This window comes from Mustela nigripes, chromosome 1 (genome assembly GCF_022355385.1).
Source record: "Mustela nigripes isolate SB6536 chromosome 1, MUSNIG.SB6536, whole genome shotgun sequence".
Lineage (NCBI taxonomy): Eukaryota > Metazoa > Chordata > Mammalia > Carnivora > Mustelidae > Mustela > Mustela nigripes.
In genome coordinates, this window is record NC_081557.1 from 44,530,180 (window position 1) to 44,548,605 (window position 18,426).

The following is an 18,426-nucleotide window of genomic DNA, read 5'->3' on the forward strand; positions in this document are numbered from 1 at the left end:
AATTAAAACAATTTTTTTCTAACTACACATATTTTCAATTGAATTAAAAATAGATAGATGATGGATAGATAGAATCACATGCCATTGTAAGAAATAATGCAGAGATTCATTTACCCTTTATCCAGTTCCTCAAGTGGTAACATCTTACAATATTATCATATAATATTTCCCAGGATACTGATGTGATGAAATCAGGATACAAAACAACTCCATCACCACAGGAAGCCTCCTTTTATCCTTTACTAGCCACACAACCCTCTCTTCCCCCATCCTGCACCTCTGGCAACTGCTAATCACACTGATCCATTCCCCATTTCTATTTTCCTTTAATTTCAAGAATACTATGTAAGTGAAATCATATCGTATGTATCACTTTGATCCTAGCTTTTTCTTCACTCAGCATAATTCTACAGAGATTCATCTAAATTGCTGTACACACGATAGTTTCTTAATTTTTATTCCTGACTGGTAGTCCATGGTATGAATGTATTTACCACTGTTTAACCATTCACCCATTGGAGGATATGTGAGTTGTTTCCAGGTTTTTGCTATTACGAGTACAGTGAACATAAACGTCTGTCTCAAAGTTTTCTTTGTGAGCCCAAGTTTTCATTATCACTGGGACAAAGGCACAGGGAGCATTATTTTCAGCAGATTTTTAAAAGTTTTTAATTTTTAAAAACTCACAACTCTGGGGTCAGGTCACATGCTTTACCCATTGAGCCAGTCAGGTGCCCCTGATAAGCGTTCAGGGGCAGTTCACAGAGCAGTCAGAACCAGACTGTGCCAAGACAGGGTTTATCAGTGGGGGATATTCATAAAAATGGCTCAGATTTTGATCAGTACATTGGTGAGACAGGGAAAGCTACAGGTGAAAGATTAATCACGAATTCCGTGGTTCATTTCTTCACATATTTCCTAAGTACCAATGATGTGCCAGACTCTGTGTGTAGTGCTGTGAACTCCCAGTCCCAAACTGAGGAGGACTCTTGAGGAAACTTTTCATGGTAATCTGGGTGTTAGGTGTGTATAAACCAGGAAAGTCTTTCCTTTGAAGAACAGGTACAGAGATTGGGACCAGAGATTGCGCCTTGGAGCTAGGTTCTCTATGTTTACGCCATCACAACATATGAATATGGTGGATGTTGTTTATACATGATACACCACCATATGCTTACTTGGAGTTTTACAAAATCTTCAAAATCCTTATTAGGAGTGAAACAAATGAGTAGGTGGAAATTTTTCTTGAGATGTTTATTTATTTAAAAGCGTGAGTTACTATGTCAGTGAATTAAGGGCATATCAGTCCCTCTGCAGTATAGATAATACTGGTTTTAGATTATGAAAATATTTTACATGCTGGTTTAAGTGCATGTGAGCAAGAGTGAGGTTATTAGAGATACAAAGCTGCATTTGCTCCAATTTATTAAAAAGATAAGCATTCACAAGTTTTTATACCTTCTGTATTGAAAAGAATTCCTTGTGACATTTCTCATAACTAGTCTTTCCAATATATTGTGCTGCAAACAGAGGCAACCTTATAATCTTGGGTGAGGGGCAAGCTGTTTTATCCATTAGGGACATGGCTTCAGTGTGGAGAGCTGGTACTTTTTAAAGAACCTAAGAGTGAGGGGTGCCTAGGTGGCTCAGTGGGTTAAAGCCTCTGCCTTCGGCTCGGGTCATGATCCCGGGGTTCTGGGATTGAGCCCTGCATCGGGCTCTCTGCTCCGCAGGGAGCCTGCTTCCCTTCCTCTCTCTGCCTACCTCCCTGCCTACTTGTGATCTCTGTCAAATAAATATATAAAATAAAAAAAAAAAAAACCTAAGAGTGGTGAAAAGCATTTCAGTTCTGAAACCTGTGTACAAAAAGAAAATGGCAATATAAAATTACTATTTGTTTAAATAAATAAATATCTACATAATACAACTAGGCAAAAAAGTAATGGGCTCCACTGCTATATAGTTGTCTAACAATTGTACTTAATGCAGTTTGTGAGTATGCATTTTTATACGTTCTGATGTCAGGGGAGTCTTCCAATGTTAAGACTACATGAAGATATAAAAGGCTTTTACATAACCCTCTAAACAGAGAAGGGGCATAACCAAAAAATAGAGCTGGTTGGGACTCACAGGAAGAAAAGAAGACCCCGGGAGGAGAAGGAGACAGCGAAGTCTGTTCAGGGGCTGCAGGGAAGAAATGGCTCCATTTTTCCTTAGCCTGAACTGGATCTTCCCCCGATGCTCACTCCTGGCTCTCCTTGGTTCTAGAGCTGGAGCTCTGACTCCATCACTCTGCCCTGCCCCCAGCATTCTATAAATGATGGAGACAGTCTGTGTCTGCTGAGACAGATGGGTGTTTTTCCAAGCACTCAAGGGAAGCCTGCCAGGTAGCTGTGACGCCAGCTAAGTCCGTCAGTGGTGGGCCTGCTCGGTGCACCATCCAGCCTTCCAGTCTTGGTTCTGAGACACCAGGTCCTTCTGACAGATCTGTTCTCAGGCTGGTTTTTTTTTTTTTTTTTTTTTTTTTTTTTTTTGGAGCACTTTATCTGAACTAACTCATTTAATCCTCCCGATTATCTCTTGAAGTTCATTGTTACCCACATGTTATAAATGAGAAAATGGAGGTGTACAGGAGTAAAGTAACTTGCCCAGGATTATGCAGCTAGTCAGGGGAGAACTGGGAAATTAACTGGGAAATTAACTGGGAAGTCTGGCTCTAGACCTTGTCCTCACCTACTATACCTGTTCCTTCCCTGCCCCTTCCTCACCATTCTGAATCCTTTTTTCTCACTGGTCTAGATATTCTCTTAGAGTTCTGGGAGGTAATTTCTGTGAAACGTTGGATGTGCCTCCTTGTGCCTATGACTTTCCTCTCTTCTCATATCACTTTTTAAATGAAGCTAGAACCTTCCTGCTGAGAACCTTCAGCAGGGATGAGATGGGGCACTCCGAAGCCATTGAATGAAATGAAAATCCTTCTTCACACAGAGTAACCTCCTTTCTGGAACCTCATTAATAGCCATCCAGCTCTCACCGTCCTTCTCCTGCCCTGCTTTTGCTGCCTCACCCTTGAAGTTTTAAAACATCATTAGAATTATAACAGAGAGCCAGAGTTATGTTTCTGAGGACTTATATCAGGTACCTTTCATTGAGAAGGGATGCATTAATAACTAATTAATAACTAATGGGATTGAGAGAAGTGATGAAAATTTTCAGTAAATTTTCATCTAAGGAAAAGGAATTTGTTTTCTGGTGGGTCTTTTGTTTATATAAATTTGGGGCCTGTGCTTTCAAATAGAGGCAGAGCAATGCTATCAGTGGTCTTTCTCTATGCTTATCCTAGCAAAGCTCAGCCTTTCCTCTAAATAGAAGTTGAAGGATATTTGAAATATACTGCCTTGAAAGACATCATATTATTAGCCTCCCTGGGGACCATGCTTCTTTGAATCTGGCCCTGTTCCCTTTTCGGTACCCACCTGTAGTCCCATTGCTCCCTCCACACAGCCCCTCATGCTCTGAGCAAGTGCATCTGTGTAGGGGCCAGGGGGATAGACTCATAAATGGGGGCTTTCATTCCTTTGGATGCCCTCCTCCCTGGGGCCCTCTGTTTATCAGTAGATCCATCTAGTATTTATTTGGTAATTTTATACTCCTGATTCTCTCCTTAGTCTTTCTATGATACCTTTGTCCATGTTTCCTTTCAGAGATTTAATCATACTTTCTCCAGTCCTGATAGCTAACAGGCGGTCCAGAGCTTCAGTAAGAAACCAGTCATACCTGAGTGTTGGGGAAAGCTAAAGAGGGAGGACTTTGTGCTTAGCCCTTCTTAGCAGAAGGGAGATCTGAATCTTTCTGAGGTTAAGAAACAAGTGGGGCAGGAGGAGGGCTATATTGATGGAGCCACAGGGAAGTGTATTGATTCCTTGTACTCAGAATAGTTTTCCTATTCTGGGGCTGGGAGAAGCTCTTACGGATAAGGAGAGCTAGGCTAGACACACATTTATGGAACCGTTTGGGGAGGAGCATGCGAAGTCACAAGGAGCAGGCAATGAATATGGTCCCTCTCAGTTTCATTGGTTGCTCCATTCATTCCTGCCTTGAGGGAAGATTTGAATTTGGGCCAGAATGGAGAAATACACGCTTTAGGCTCCTTCTGGATATCTGCTTGATGCTCTCTTTTCATGCACAGGAAGGCACAAGTGCCAAGGTATTAGGCTAATATCATGTGAAATGTTCAAAGTAATAGCCAAATAAATTTAATGTGATTAAATATAATCAGGTTAGAATATAGTTTAGCGAATAGGTCTTCAGGAAAGAGATACATTGCTATGAACATAGACCACTACAAATTGGTATATTTTAAGGACGTATTTTAAGGTTAAAATTTGTGTAAGTAGAAGAGGAAGGGAAGGGAAATTTAAATAAACAGAGAAGGAGCAAAATCTTGGGGGGAGGGATAAGTATAAAATAGGTAAGGGTGCAAACACCACTTGTGTAGAAATGGCAGAATGAGGTCAGAAAAGTATAGTGGGGCCAAACTTTGGGAGTAGGGTGACTGGAGGCAGGAGAAACCTCTGTTAGTTCTTGAAGCATCATTGACATAGAAGCTGTTCATGCTAATGAGGCACCATAAATCAAAAGTCATTCCTACACCCAAATGAGCATTCTCTGGGAGAACTTGTCTAGAGAGTCCCACAGTTTAGAACCCAGTGCTATCTTTTATGGTCTCCGCACACACTCAGGAATCCTTTCTGTTCCTGTCACTTTTAGCAGACTCTTCGGCTTCTGAGGTGTTACAGAGAGGACCCTAAAGTGCATCATGACTCACACCAACTTTACCATCTTCCATCCTGCAGTTTTTGTCCTACTGGGCATCCCTGGGTGGGAGTCTTACCACATTTGGCTATCAGTACCCCTCTGCCTCATGTATATCACTGCTGTCCTGGGGAACACCATCCTGATAGTGGTCATCATCATGGAACGTAATCTTCATGAGCCCATGTACTTCTTCCTCTCTATGTTGGCCATCACAGATATCCTGTTATCCACCACTACTGTACCCAAAGCTCTAGCCATCTTTTGGCTCCATGCCCATGACATTGCCTTTGATGCTTGTGTCACCCAAGTTTTTTTTGTCCATGTGATGTTTGTGGGGGAGTCAGCCATTCTATTAGCCATGGCCTTTGATCGTTTTGTGGCCATCTGTGCCCCCTTGCATTATACAACAGTGCTAACATGGCGTGTTGTGGGAAGGATTGCTCTGGCCATTGTCACCCGAAGCTTCTGCATCATCTTTCCAGTGATCTTCTTATTGAAGCGGCTGCCCTTCTGCCGGACCAACATCGTCCCCCATTCCTACTGTGAGCATATTGGAGTGGCTCGCTTGGCTTGTGCTGACATCACCATTAACATCTGGTATGGCTTCTCAGTGCCCATTGTCATGGTCATCTTGGATGTGATCCTCATTGCTGTGTCTTACTCACTGATCCTCCGAGCGGTGTTTCGTTTGCCCTCCCAGGATGCCCGGCACAAGGCCCTCAGCACTTGTGGCTCTCACCTCTGTGTCATCCTCATGTTTTATGTTCCATCCTTCTTTACATTATTGACCCACCGCTTTGGACGTAACATTCCTCGACATGTCCATATCCTGCTGGCCAATCTTTATGTGGTGGTGCCACCAATGCTCAACCCCATCGTCTATGGTGTGAAGACTAAGCAAATCCGGGAGGGTGTAGCCCACCGGTTCTTTGACATCAAGACTTGGTGCTGTGCTTCCCCTCTGGGCTAATGGCTCCCCATGAATCTGCACTCCAAGCTTTATCAAGGAAACTAAGCATAAAATACAGAGATTTTTTTGGACTAGGAGGGCTTTTACTTCTCTTCCTCTTTCTCTTCCTTCTTTGTTGTCATCAGTCCCTTCCATCTTTTCTTTTTTTTCTCTTCTGGCTCTTCATCTTTGCCTCCTCTCCTGTTTCTTTGTTTGCTTTATCTTCTCTTCTCATATCCCTTCTCCACGTCCCAGAGATAATAACTAAATGTACATGACTCTCATGTGAACATTTGGTATCTAGTAGACCAGACGTACTCCAGAAACACAGAGAATTGAACACAACATGAAGTGGGTTATAAGCACATGGATGAAAATAATTTTATATTTAACATCTGAAGGGGTTCCAGTTTGTTTTTTTTAATCTCCAAATGTTCACTGATTGTTTGTACAGACTCAGGAAGCTCTGTGTCCTAACTTTTACAGTGGCAGGTATTATTTATTTATCTATTCTAAAATTTATTTATTTTTATTTTTTTAAGCTTTTTATTTATGTATTTGACAGAGAGGTAGAGAGACAGTGAGAGAGGGAACACAAACAGGGAGAGTGGGAGAGGGAGAAGCAAGCTCACCACTAAGCAGGGAGCCTGATGTGGGGATCGATCCCAGGATCCTGGGATCATCATCTGAGACAAAGACAGCCGCCTAATGACTGAGTTACCCAGGTGTTCCTGGAAGGTGTTTATGAAAAATAGTCATGCATGCCCTTCAGCCATCTAGAAATCATTCTTCAAATTTCAGAAGAAGAACTACCTTCCCTGAAAACTCTTCCCTCACTTTTCCAAGCAATCCAAGACAGCTATCTTTGTATATTGATTGTATCTTGTACAAATCTCAAAATGTGTTTAGTGAATTGTAATGGGTTGTTTCTTTATTTGTACCCGAATTAACTGTAAACTCCTTGAAATCAGTGTCATTCATATTTGTACTCCAGTGCATTATAAAATGCCAGGCACTTAACAAATGTTTGAAAAATGAATGAGAGCACAATCACATCCTGATGTTAGAGCATGCATTTCTATTATGCACTCAAGTGATCAGCTAAATTAGTCCACAAACCAGTGATGAGTAAACCAGTTCCTCACAGAGGCAGCTTGGCGTCAGGGAGGCAAAGAAGCTGTAGAGTGCAGAGCTTCTTACTTCTTACACCTTTGCTGTAACACAGAGACCAGGGAATAGACTAGAGTAGGAAGAAACAGGGCTCTCTTGATTTTCTCTTCTAACCTGGCCCCCGACCCTTCTCAGTGTAAGGAATTATAGCACATTGTTCCTGGCCAGGTTAGCAGTTTGAGGTAGTCTCTTGGAGTTTAAAGTCTTGCCCCTCATTCTTTCATGCCTTTTCAGAAGAGATCATATACACTCATTTCTTCAACCACCATCGACACAAATGAGTCCGACATCCCTCTCTCCACCCCAGAAATCTTTTTTGAGTTTTTGATGCATAAATATACCTATCAACTGGATTTCTCCTCCAGGATGTAGAGCTCCCATTAAGGCTAGCTTTTCTTCCTATTCCATCCCTTTTCTTAGGACCTAGATTATGATGATTCAATCAGCTTCACTGAGCTGGAAACCCTGGGGAGTTTCTCAACTTCTTCCTTTCTGTCCTGTTCCTCAAGAAGTTAATGATTATTACCAATACCAATTGTACCACTAAATAATTATGTGGCTAATATTTGCAGTGCTGTCAGGATTAAAGCCCTATCGCTATTATTTTCTAGCTGTGTGAATGTGTGAAACATATATAATATTTTTAGTCCTCATTTTTTTAATCTATAAAATGGGGATAGCAATAATACCTCATAGGATTATTGAGAAGATTACATGAAATAAATCATATATATAATAATTGAGATGATAAAATGAAATAAACCATATGTATAATACTTAATACAATCCTTGGTTCATAGTAGATATCTGAGAAATATTTCATTAATGCTATGTTCTTTGTATTGTTAGTTTTCCTTTAAATGTTTCCTCTACCAATTACTTATGTCTGTTATCATCTTTCACCTCAGATAACACATTAGCTTATTAATTGATTTCATTGTTTTCAGTCTTTTATACTGTAACCTAAATTATAAATTGACTTGAAATTAAACATTCTAAAAGGCAGAGCTGTCAAATACTTTCAGGTAATCTTCATTACTTATAGAAGTGTTTTCTATAGACTATTCTGCAGAAATAGCAGATATCACAATAGATGTTTTAAAGAAAGTTCTATGGTCAAATAAGTGAAAAATACTGACACTGTGGGTCATGCATGTAGTTGTCAAAGGGAAGACTAGAGTTTGCAGCATATCCCACAGTAATGTGACCATAGATATTTGTGTCCATGTCCATATCATTTTTCTGATTGCACATCAATTTACATTTCTAAAATAACCTAGTGCTTCATTAGCTGCAGTTTAGAAATCATAGGACTATAGGGTAATTTCTAAGCCATGCATTAACTTAATAATGTAGTCCTAACTTTTCCATTTCTACCTTAAAACACACGGCCAGATAGCAACCTATTTGTATATAATAGTATTAATAACTATAGCTTAAAATAATAGCTAATGTTTATTAAGAGATTAATCTATGCTGGGAGCCATGTTAAGTGCTCTGCTGCATTAACTTATTTAATCCTTACACAGCCTTATGAGATAGTACCTTTGCTATTTGTTTTATACACAAGGGCACCCAAGTTTCAGAGAGGATGAATAATGAAGGCCACTCACCTGGCAAATGGTAGAGTATTGATGTCAATTACTTTTAAAGTCTTCACCAATCCCCCCAAGTTAGAGGTGATTACCTTGTCCTCTGGCTTTCCACAGCAATGACATTTATATTTCAATTGAAGGTTAATTACTCCATGAAACCATCAGAGCTTGGGTTCTGTGAGAGTACAGAATATGTCTTACTCATCATTACAGTTCCAACATCCAGCATAGGATTCACGATGTATATTTATGGATTGATTAATTTGAAATGTTGGTGAAGTGGTTGACCTCTGGACCCTTCACTGTTAAGTATTATCTAATTTTAGGACAAAATCATTTGTACACACACATACACACCACTTAGTTCCTTCTGATCTATTTCTTCTACATTTCCACAGGTTTCTATGTACATTGAAGTCTAACAGGAATAAAAGCAGGGTTTCAGTGTTCTATGTATTGACCCAAATCCGCTCTGTCCATTATCTTAACCGGAGACATGGAGTCTTTAATAGATGTGGTATGTACAGACTGCTGTAGGTAGGGCATAGAGATTGCCCACCCTCTCTGGTTCCTGAGTGATCTCTGGAGATCGGTTCTGCTGGGGTCTGCCTCTTTCTAATTAAACCAGATGCTCCCTAAAGACCTAGTGGAGTAGAAGCTCTCTCCTTGCCCAAAGGATGAGGTCCAAATACTGCCCTATTTCACTCAGCTTCTCTCACACGTTGAGGAAGAACTTTCTCTTGAACTGGGGTAAGTTTCTGGGAAGGGGATAAATATTTTGTTCCTAGAAATTTTAGGTTTTCTTGGAATAAACTTAATAAACTATTGATTCAGATGAGATCTTCTTGATTCCTCTGGATAGTGTAGTATAAGTATATACTATCCAGTGTGTACATCTTGACATCTTGGACTGCTGCAGACATTTTACTATGTAGGGCTGGGAGTATGACTAATATTTTCCCAGAATTAAAGTGGTTTGAAAAAAAATATTGAACACTGGGGGCACCTGGATGTTTCAGTTGGTTAAGTGTCTGTCTCTTGGTTTTTGGCCCAGGTCATGATCTCATGGGTCTTAAGTTCAAGCGCTGTGTTGGGCTCCTCACTCATCAGAGAGTCTACTTCAAGATTCTTGTCCTCTACCCTTCCCCAACTCATGAGGTGGCAAACACACACTCTCTCAAATAAATAAATGAATCTTAAAAGTAAAAAAAAAAAAAAAAACACTGAAAAGTCAGTATATTAAAACTCACAACATTAAGTTTAAATATACTATTTATGTAAAATTAAAATTTACTCTAATTCTAGTCGTTTTAATGGGAGAAACTCATAAATAATGCTTTCAAAATAAAATTAGGGAAAAAGTTAACCATTAAAAGCACATGAAAACATATATAAAGGTGCTCCCATTTTCTCTTTTGCCTTGGGCTCTGACATGGCTCAGTACAGCATGGTCAGTCCTATCTTTATTTAAAATGTTGGTGGCTTGTTCATCATGGATATTTTGCATTAATTTTGATTTGAAAATTGAGACCAGTGGAACAGAGTAGAGAGCCCAGATATGGACCCTCAACTCTATGGGGCAAATAATCTTTGACAAAACAGGAAAAAATACACAGTGAAAAAAAGACAGTCTCTTCAATAAATGGTGCTGGGAAAACTGGACAGCTATATGTAGAAGAATGAAACGCGACCATTCTCCCACACCGTACACAAAGATAAACTCGGAATGGATAAAAGACCTCAACGCAAGATAGGAACCATCAGAATCCTAGAGAACATAGGCAGTAACCTCTTCAATATCAGCCATGGCAACTTCTTTCAAGATATGTCTCCAAAGGCACAGGAAACAAAAGCAAAAATGAACTTTTGGGGCTTTATCAAGATCAAAAGCTACTGCACAGCAAAGGAAACAGTCAACAGAACAAAGAGGCAACTCATGGAATGGGAGAAGATATTTGCAAATAACAGTACAGACAGAAGGTTGATATCCAGGATCTATAATGCACTCCTCAAACTCAACACACACAGAACAGATAATCTTATCAAAAAATGGGCAGAAGATATGAACAGACACTTCTCCAATCAAGACATACAAATGGCTATCAGACACATGAAAAAATGTTCATCATCACTAGCCATCAGGGAGATTCAAATTAAAACCACATTGAGATACCACCTTACATCCGTTAGAATGGTGAAAATTAGCAAGACAGGAAACAACGTGTGTTGGAGAGGATGCAGAGAAAGGGAAACCATTTTACACTGTTGGTGGGAATGCAAGTTGGTGCAGCCTCTTTGGAGAACAGTGTGGAGATTTCTCAAGAAATTAAAAATAGAACTTCCCTATGACCCTGCAATTGCACTACTGGATATTTACCCCAAAGATACAGATGTAGTGAAAAGAAGGGCCATCTGTATCCAATGTTCACAGTGGCAATGGCCACGGTCGCCAAACTGTGGAAAGAACCAAGATGCCCTTCAGCGGACAAATGGATAAGGAAGATGTGGTCCATATACACTATGGAGGATTATGCCTCTATCAGAAAGGATGAATACCCAACTTTTGTAGCCACATGGATGGGACTGGAAGAGATTATGCTGAGTGAAATAAGTCAAGCAGAGAAAGTCAATTTTATGGTTTCACTTATTTGTGGAGCATAACAAATAACATGGAGGACATGGGGAGATGGGAAGGAGAAGGGAGCTGAGGGAAATTGGAAGGGGAGGTGAACCATGAGAGACTATGGACTCTGAGAAACAGCCTGAGGGTTTTGAAGGGGTGGAGGATGGGAGGTTGGGGGAACCAGGTGGTGGGTATTGGGGAGGGCATGTATTTCATGGAGCACTGGGTGTGGTGCAAAAACAATGAATACTGTTACGCTGAATAGAAATAAAAAAATTGTATTAAAATATTACGTTTATTGAGTTTTTGGTGCATGCTTACATTTTGTACTGAGCTGAGTTCTCATTAATTTCACCTTATTCCTTGAGACTCAGCACCTGGAGGACAGACCAGAGTCACAAAGAAATGTGACCCTTGCTTGAATTTTTCCATAAACCTGAGGGTTAGAAACATAACTTTCTGTTGCAGGAGCAAAAACATTTCCCTATGTGTTCAAGCCAAAGTGAGGTTGGGTTTTCTGTTACTTATAATGTAAAGTGTTGTAATTGAAACAAGAAAGAAGAAGAGAATTAACTTGGTCATTTTTAATTTTCAGTTTGGTTTTACACCTAACTATATGCCATGACTGATACTTTTTTTCTTAAAAATGGAAACAAAGCATTCTATTTTTTATGTTTAATTAGTCAGCATATGGTACATCATTAGTTTTTTTAGTTTATTTTTAATTTTTATTAACATATTCTGTATTATTTGCCCCAGGGGTACAGGTCTGTGAATCATCAGGCTTACACATTTCACACACTCATCATAGCACATACCTTCACCAATGTCCATAACCCAGCCACCCTATCCCTACCCACCCCACCTCCCAGCAACCTTCAGTTTGTTTTGTGAGATTAACCATCATTAGTTTTTGAGGTAGTACAGAACAGTCTATTATACTGTGTATGCCACAATTTAATTTTTTGCCCTATTGATGGATTTGAAAGTTGCCATAATTTCTTTTATTATAATGACAGTACAGCAATGAGTATCCTTATAGAAATATCTGTATATTCTCTTGCTGTGTAATCAGCAATGGAGGCTAATTTTTTGCTTATGTTTTCCAATTTGATAGGAAAACTATGATATTTCAATTTGACAGATTTTCAGTTCTATAAGTTTTGAGCATCTATTCATGTGTATATTGGCCATTTATTTTTCTTGTGGTACGAATTGCCCCTTCTGATTCTTTGCATATTTTTTTCTTCATTCATTTATACTAACTTTTACTATTTAAGGATATTCACCTTTTGTCTATGTTTTATAATTTATTCTCCTGGAATATTTATTTATTCTCCTAGAGTTGTCTACATTTTTGCACAATTACATCATTCAATTATTACTGTCCATGAAATACCATTTTCTTAACTTACTCAGAAAGATCTTTCCTAATTTAAAAATGTATTTTCTGGTTTTCTCCTAAGACCTTCACTTTAATTTTTTTTTTTTTAAAGATTTTATTTATTTATTTGACAGAGAGAAATCACAAGTAGATGGAGAAGCAGGCAGAGAGAGAGAGAGGGAAGCAGGCTCCCCGCTGAGCAGAGAGCCCGATGCGGGACTCGATCCCAGGACCCTGAGATCATGACCTGAGCCGAAGGCAGCGGCTTAACCCACTGAGCCACCCAGGCGCCCCTTCACTTTAATTTTTAATATTTTTTGATTTTATTTTTAAAATATACATCTTTAATTTATCTAAGATTTCTATTTGTTTACTGAGTGAGGTGGGAACTAATTTTATTCTTCTATAAAAATATCATTGCTCAATACCCCAATGCCATTAGTTGACTAGGCCTTCCTTTCCCCCACTAAATTGAAATGGTATTTTATTACACTTAAAATTCCAAATATATTAGTTTCTGGGCTCTCTGTGTAGTTTTATTGATCTGCTGACTAATAATAGCTGACATTTATTTAGTATTTTTATGCTAGGCATTATACTAGGCAGTTTAAAGAAAGCATTTTATTTAATCCTTGCAAGATAAATAGGAATAGCTTATTTTCATGGATCAGACTAAATTTCTGCAGTGTGAAAAACTTGCCTTTTGTCAATAATCAGGAGGTTGGAAGCCCAGAATTTGGACCTGGAGAAGGCTTCTCAAATGATAAATATTTAGCCTGTGAATTGGAAGCTCAGTAGATTTAACAGACATCAAAGGTAGAAAAGTATGTTCCAGATTAAGAGGAAAGCTTAAAAAAAGTCACGAAGGTTGGAAAACTGAGTCTTTGTGTGGAGAATAGATCATGGTCTATTTAATGTCCATGTAGTTTAATGTCAGAGTGCCTAAAGGGGACTAAATCTAGAAAAGAGAGTAACAGTGAGATTGTGGAAGGCTTTGCATGTTTGAGAAGTTTGAGCTTTATTTTGTAATGAAAAAATCATATAAAAGTTTTAAGTGAAAATCCAATAAGATTTTTGTTTTTGTGCATTACAGCCAGGCTGCAACATAGCTGATGGGTATGGTGGGGAGGAGGGCTTTGAGAATAGGAAGCTGGGAGATGGGGAGCCAGTTGGTTAGGATGCAGTTGCACCAGAACAAATGAAGAATGCTTAAAGCCAGAATAGGAACATGTAAGTGAGAATGGGGAGGCATATATGGCTACTGGACATTGCTGAGGCATGACTAGGAACCTTTATTTATATTTGTGTTTGTAATGATAATGTAGGAAATAAAAGCACAATAATCTCTACTCTAAGTCAAGGCATTAGTGATTGATTTAATTATCTAATGTTCAACTTTTAGTGAAACTTATTGTTGGTTTTGCCCACTGATTCTCTTTATGTAGTCTTCATAGAGAGACTCCCAAAGCAGGCATGTTTGGTGCTAACTTCATCACCTTCCGCCGCACTGTGTTCACCCTACTTTGCATTCCGGGACTGGAGAACTATCACACCTGGCTTTCTCTCCTCTTTTGCCTTATGTACATCACTGCAGTATTGGGAAATGGAGCCCTTGACCTTGTTGTCTTCAGTGAACGCACCCTCCATGAATGCATGTATGTCTTCCTCTCCATGTTGGCTGGCACTGACATCCTGCTGTCTACCACCACCATTCCCAAGGCCCTGGCTGTATTTTGGTTTCATGCTGGGGAGATTGCATCTGATGCCTGCCTCACTCAGGTGTTTTTCATCCATTCTGCCTTTGTGACTGAGTTAGGTATCCTGTTGGCCATGGCATTTGACTGCTGTGTGGCCGTTTGTGCTCCCTTGAGATACACAGTCATCTTAGTTCCTATGGAAATTGGAAAAATGACTGACAATCTGGGGATGAAGCATTGGGACTATTTTCCCTATCATATTCTGGCTAAAGAGGCTGCCATACTTTCAAACTAATATCATCCCCCATTCATATGCTCACATGCACATTGGAGTGGACAGATTGGCCTGTGCTGACATCATTGTCAGTATCTGGTATGGCTTCTCCTTGCCAATGGCATCAGTTTTGGAAGATGTTGCACTCATTGGTATTTCCTACACTTTGATTCTCCAAGCTGTGTTTAGACTTCCTTCCCAGGATGCCTGGCACAAGGCTCTCAGTATATGTGGTTCCTACATTGGAGTCATTCTCCTCTTTTTATCCCATCCTGTTTTAATTTCTTGACCCATTAGTTTGGCAAGAATATCCCCCACCATGTCTACATCCTTCTGGCAAATCTCTGTGTGTTAATTCCCCACCCCCCCACCATGCTTAATCCCATCATCTATGGAGCAAAAACCAAGCAAATCAGGGACAGTATGGCTCACATGTTATCTATTGTGGGGAGGTCTTGAAAAAGGTCATGTTTCTTTCACAATTTTCTCTTATCAGCAGGAGAAGAAAGAACTTAGCAACCAAGTTCTCAAGTGTAGGCACCTTAGTTCGCTGAAGCAGAAAATACATAGTTTTGGAATAAAATGTGTCTGGATTCAAATCCTAGCTCCCTTATCTCCTGATTTTTCACCATAGTTAGGTTCTCACCTTTTGGAAATTTAGTCCTAACCTATAAAATGGAACCAACTGTACGTATGCTGTAATGGGTTTGTAAGGACTAAAATTTATAAACTACTTGGTACATTGCTCAGCACTTAGTGGGCACTCGATGTTAGCCATAATTCTAACTTGGAAGTTTATTACCAGAGGAGGATGTTTTAGATTTGATATATGTGAGATATCCAGTATTTCTGGAGGCTGGATGTGGAATCTAAAAAATCCAAACTTAGAGAAATAGTACAGTAGTGTTAACCAGGCATGGGGGTTGATGGATGGGGAGATGCTGGTGAAAGGATACAAACTTCTAGTTATAAGAAAATAAGTTCTGGGGGTCTAATGCACAACATGGCAATTACAGCTCATTATACTGTATTATACACTTGAAAGTTGCTAATAGAATAGATCTTAATGTTCTCACCACTAAAAAGAAATGATAATTATGTGAATTGTGGGATGTAATAGAGGTGTTAGCTAACACTGTGGTGGCAATCATTCTGTATTGTATAAGTACATAAATCAACACATTGTACATCTCAAGCTTACACAGTGTTATATATCAATTATATCTGAATAAAGCTGGAGAGAATAACACTTGAGGGAGAGCCATTGTGGTTTTCTCTGTAGCCTGGAAATACAGTTTCTGAGTGTTATATTTAGAAATTTTGTCCACTGGAGAGTGACTGCCTAAAAATTTTGGAGAAGGATCTCTTTGGTTCAGTTGAAGTCATATGTTTACTCATATTCCAAAGGGTTGTGAGGAAGGAGTGGTGGTGCCTCCTTGTCAACCATATGAGTAGGGAGGACATTTTTCAGAAAAGAAGTTACTGAAAGCTGTCAGCTACTGTTATGTGGCAGATGAGAGGCAGAAAGGCAAAGGATCCAAATCTCTTGATTTTTAGAGACTTCTGTATTTAAGTGTATTTATGTGTTCACTGTCTATATTCCCTTTTAGAATGTAAACAGTATGGGGGCGAGGTCATGTCTTCATTGTTTATATTTTTTCTCCAGCATCTCACACTCAATCCAAAAGCCTCTGCCATTCTTTTTTATTTTTAATCCTTTTTTTTTTTAAGTATACTCTGCATGCAACATGGGGCTCTAACTCACAACCTCAAGATCAAGAGTCACATGCTCTACCAACAGAGCCAGCCAGGCACCCCAAAAGTCCTATCAGTCTTTCACCAAAGCATATAAAATAGTAAATAGGAGAGAAAGAAAGAGAAGAGAAGAGAGAGAAATATCTTATTGAAGATAGTTTATAGTTTTCTTTTTAAATTAATATTATTTCATGAGCATTTCTCCTTGTAATTATAAAGTCTTTTAAAAAGATATGTATTTATTTATTTATGAGAGAGAGAGAGAGAGACATAGAAAACAAAAAGCAAAATGGTATATATAAATCCAAACATATAAACAGTAACATCAAATGTGCAGGTACTGAACACTGCGATTGAAAGTACTCTTAAAAGTACAGTTTGAAATTTATAGTGTAAAAATATAAGCTATACAAACAAAAGTCATAAATATTCGAGTGACTATATTAATGTAAGATAAAACAGACTTTCAAACAAGTATTTCTAGAGTTATTTAATAATGCTAGAAGGACCAATACCTTAGAAAGTACATTATCTATAAATGTTTGGCACCTATCCATACAGCCCCAAGTGTTTGAAGCAAAATCTTACATAATTGATTCTTAAACCATGTTTTAGTTATTTTCTTAGCTAGTACCTTATATACTTTATATCATTTTTTAAATTTATATTTATTTATTTTCAGCATAACAGTATTCATTGTCTTTGTACCACACCCAGTGCTCCATGCAATCCATGCCCTCTCTAATACCCACCACCTGGTTCCCCAACCTCCCACCCCCCCATCACTTAAAACCCCTCAGATTGTTTTTCAGTATCCATAGTCTCTCATGGTTCACCTCCCGTTCCAATTTCCCCAAACTCCCTTCTCATAAGTCCCCATGTCCAGCATGCTATTTGTTATGCTCCACTAATAAGTGAAACTGTATGATAATTGACTCTCTCTGCTTGACTTATTTCACTCAGCATAATCTCCTCCAGTACCGTCCATGTTGCTACAAAAGTTGGGTACTCATCCTTTCTGATGGAGGCATAATACTCCATAGTGTATATGGACCACATCTTCCTTATCCATTCGTCCGTTGAAGGGCATCTTGGTTCTTTCCACAGTTTGGTGACCGTGGCCATTGCTGCTATAAACATTGGGGTACAGATGGCCCTTCTTTTCACTACATCTGTATCTTTGGGGTAAATACCCAGTAGTGCAATTGCAGGGTCATAGGGAAGTTCTATTTTTAATTTCTTGAGGAATCTCCACACTGTTCTCCAAAGAGGCTGCACCAAATTGCATTCTCACCAACAGTGGAAGAGAGTTCCCCTTTCCCCACATCCCCTCCAACACATATTGTTTCCTATCTTTCTAATTTTGGCCATTCTAACTGGTGTAAGGTGATATCTCAATGTGGTTTTGATTTGAATCTCCCTGATGGCTAGTGATGATGAATATTTTTTCATGTGTCTGATAGCCATTTGTATGTCTTCACTGGAGAAGTGTCTGTTCATATCTTCTGCCCATTTCTTGATATGATTATCTGTTTTGTGTGTGTTGAGTTTGAGGAGTTCTTTATAGACCCTGGATATCAACCTTTTGTCTGTACTGGCATTTGCAAATATCTTCTTCCATTCCATGAGTTGCCTCTTTGTTTTCTTGACTGTTTCTATATCTTTCTGTTTTAAAAAAAATTAATTAATTTATTTTCAGAAAAACAGTAATCATTATTTTTTCACCACACCCCGTGCTCCATGCAATCCATGCCCTCTCTAATACCCACCACCTGGTACCCCAACCTACCACCCCCTGCCACTTCAAACCCCGCAGATTGTTTTTCAGAGTCCATAGTCTCTCATGATTCACCTCCCCTTCCAATATACCCCAACTCCCTTCTCCTCTCTAACACCCCTTGTCCTCCATGATATTTGTTATGCTCCACAAATAAGTGAAACCATATGATAATTGACTCTTTCTGCTTGACTTATTTCACTCAGCATAATCTCTTCCAGTCCCGTCCATGTTGCTACAAAAGTTGGGTACTCATCCTTTCTGATGGAGGCATAATACTCCATAGTGTATATGGACCACATCTTCCTTATCCATTCGTCCGTTGAAGGGCATCTTGGTTCTTTCCACAGTTTGGTGACCGTGGCCATTGCTGCTATAAACATT

The 18,426-nt window shown here is 39.2% G+C and overlaps 1 protein-coding gene and 1 pseudogene across 1 annotated transcript; both read left to right on the forward strand.

Annotated features, from left to right (window-relative positions):
- The first annotated feature begins 4,819 nt into the window (after nucleotides 1–4,819).
- On the forward strand, nucleotides 4,820–5,788 carry LOC132011169 (olfactory receptor 52B2). The gene has a single exon (XM_059389406.1). The coding sequence runs from the start codon at nucleotides 4,820–4,822 to the stop codon at nucleotides 5,786–5,788; it is 969 nt and encodes a 322-aa protein (XP_059245389.1).
- An 8,224-nt stretch (nucleotides 5,789–14,012) lies between these two features.
- On the forward strand, nucleotides 14,013–14,969 carry LOC132012725 (olfactory receptor 52B2-like; annotated as a pseudogene).
- Nucleotides 14,970–18,426: the final 3,457 nt, after the last annotated feature.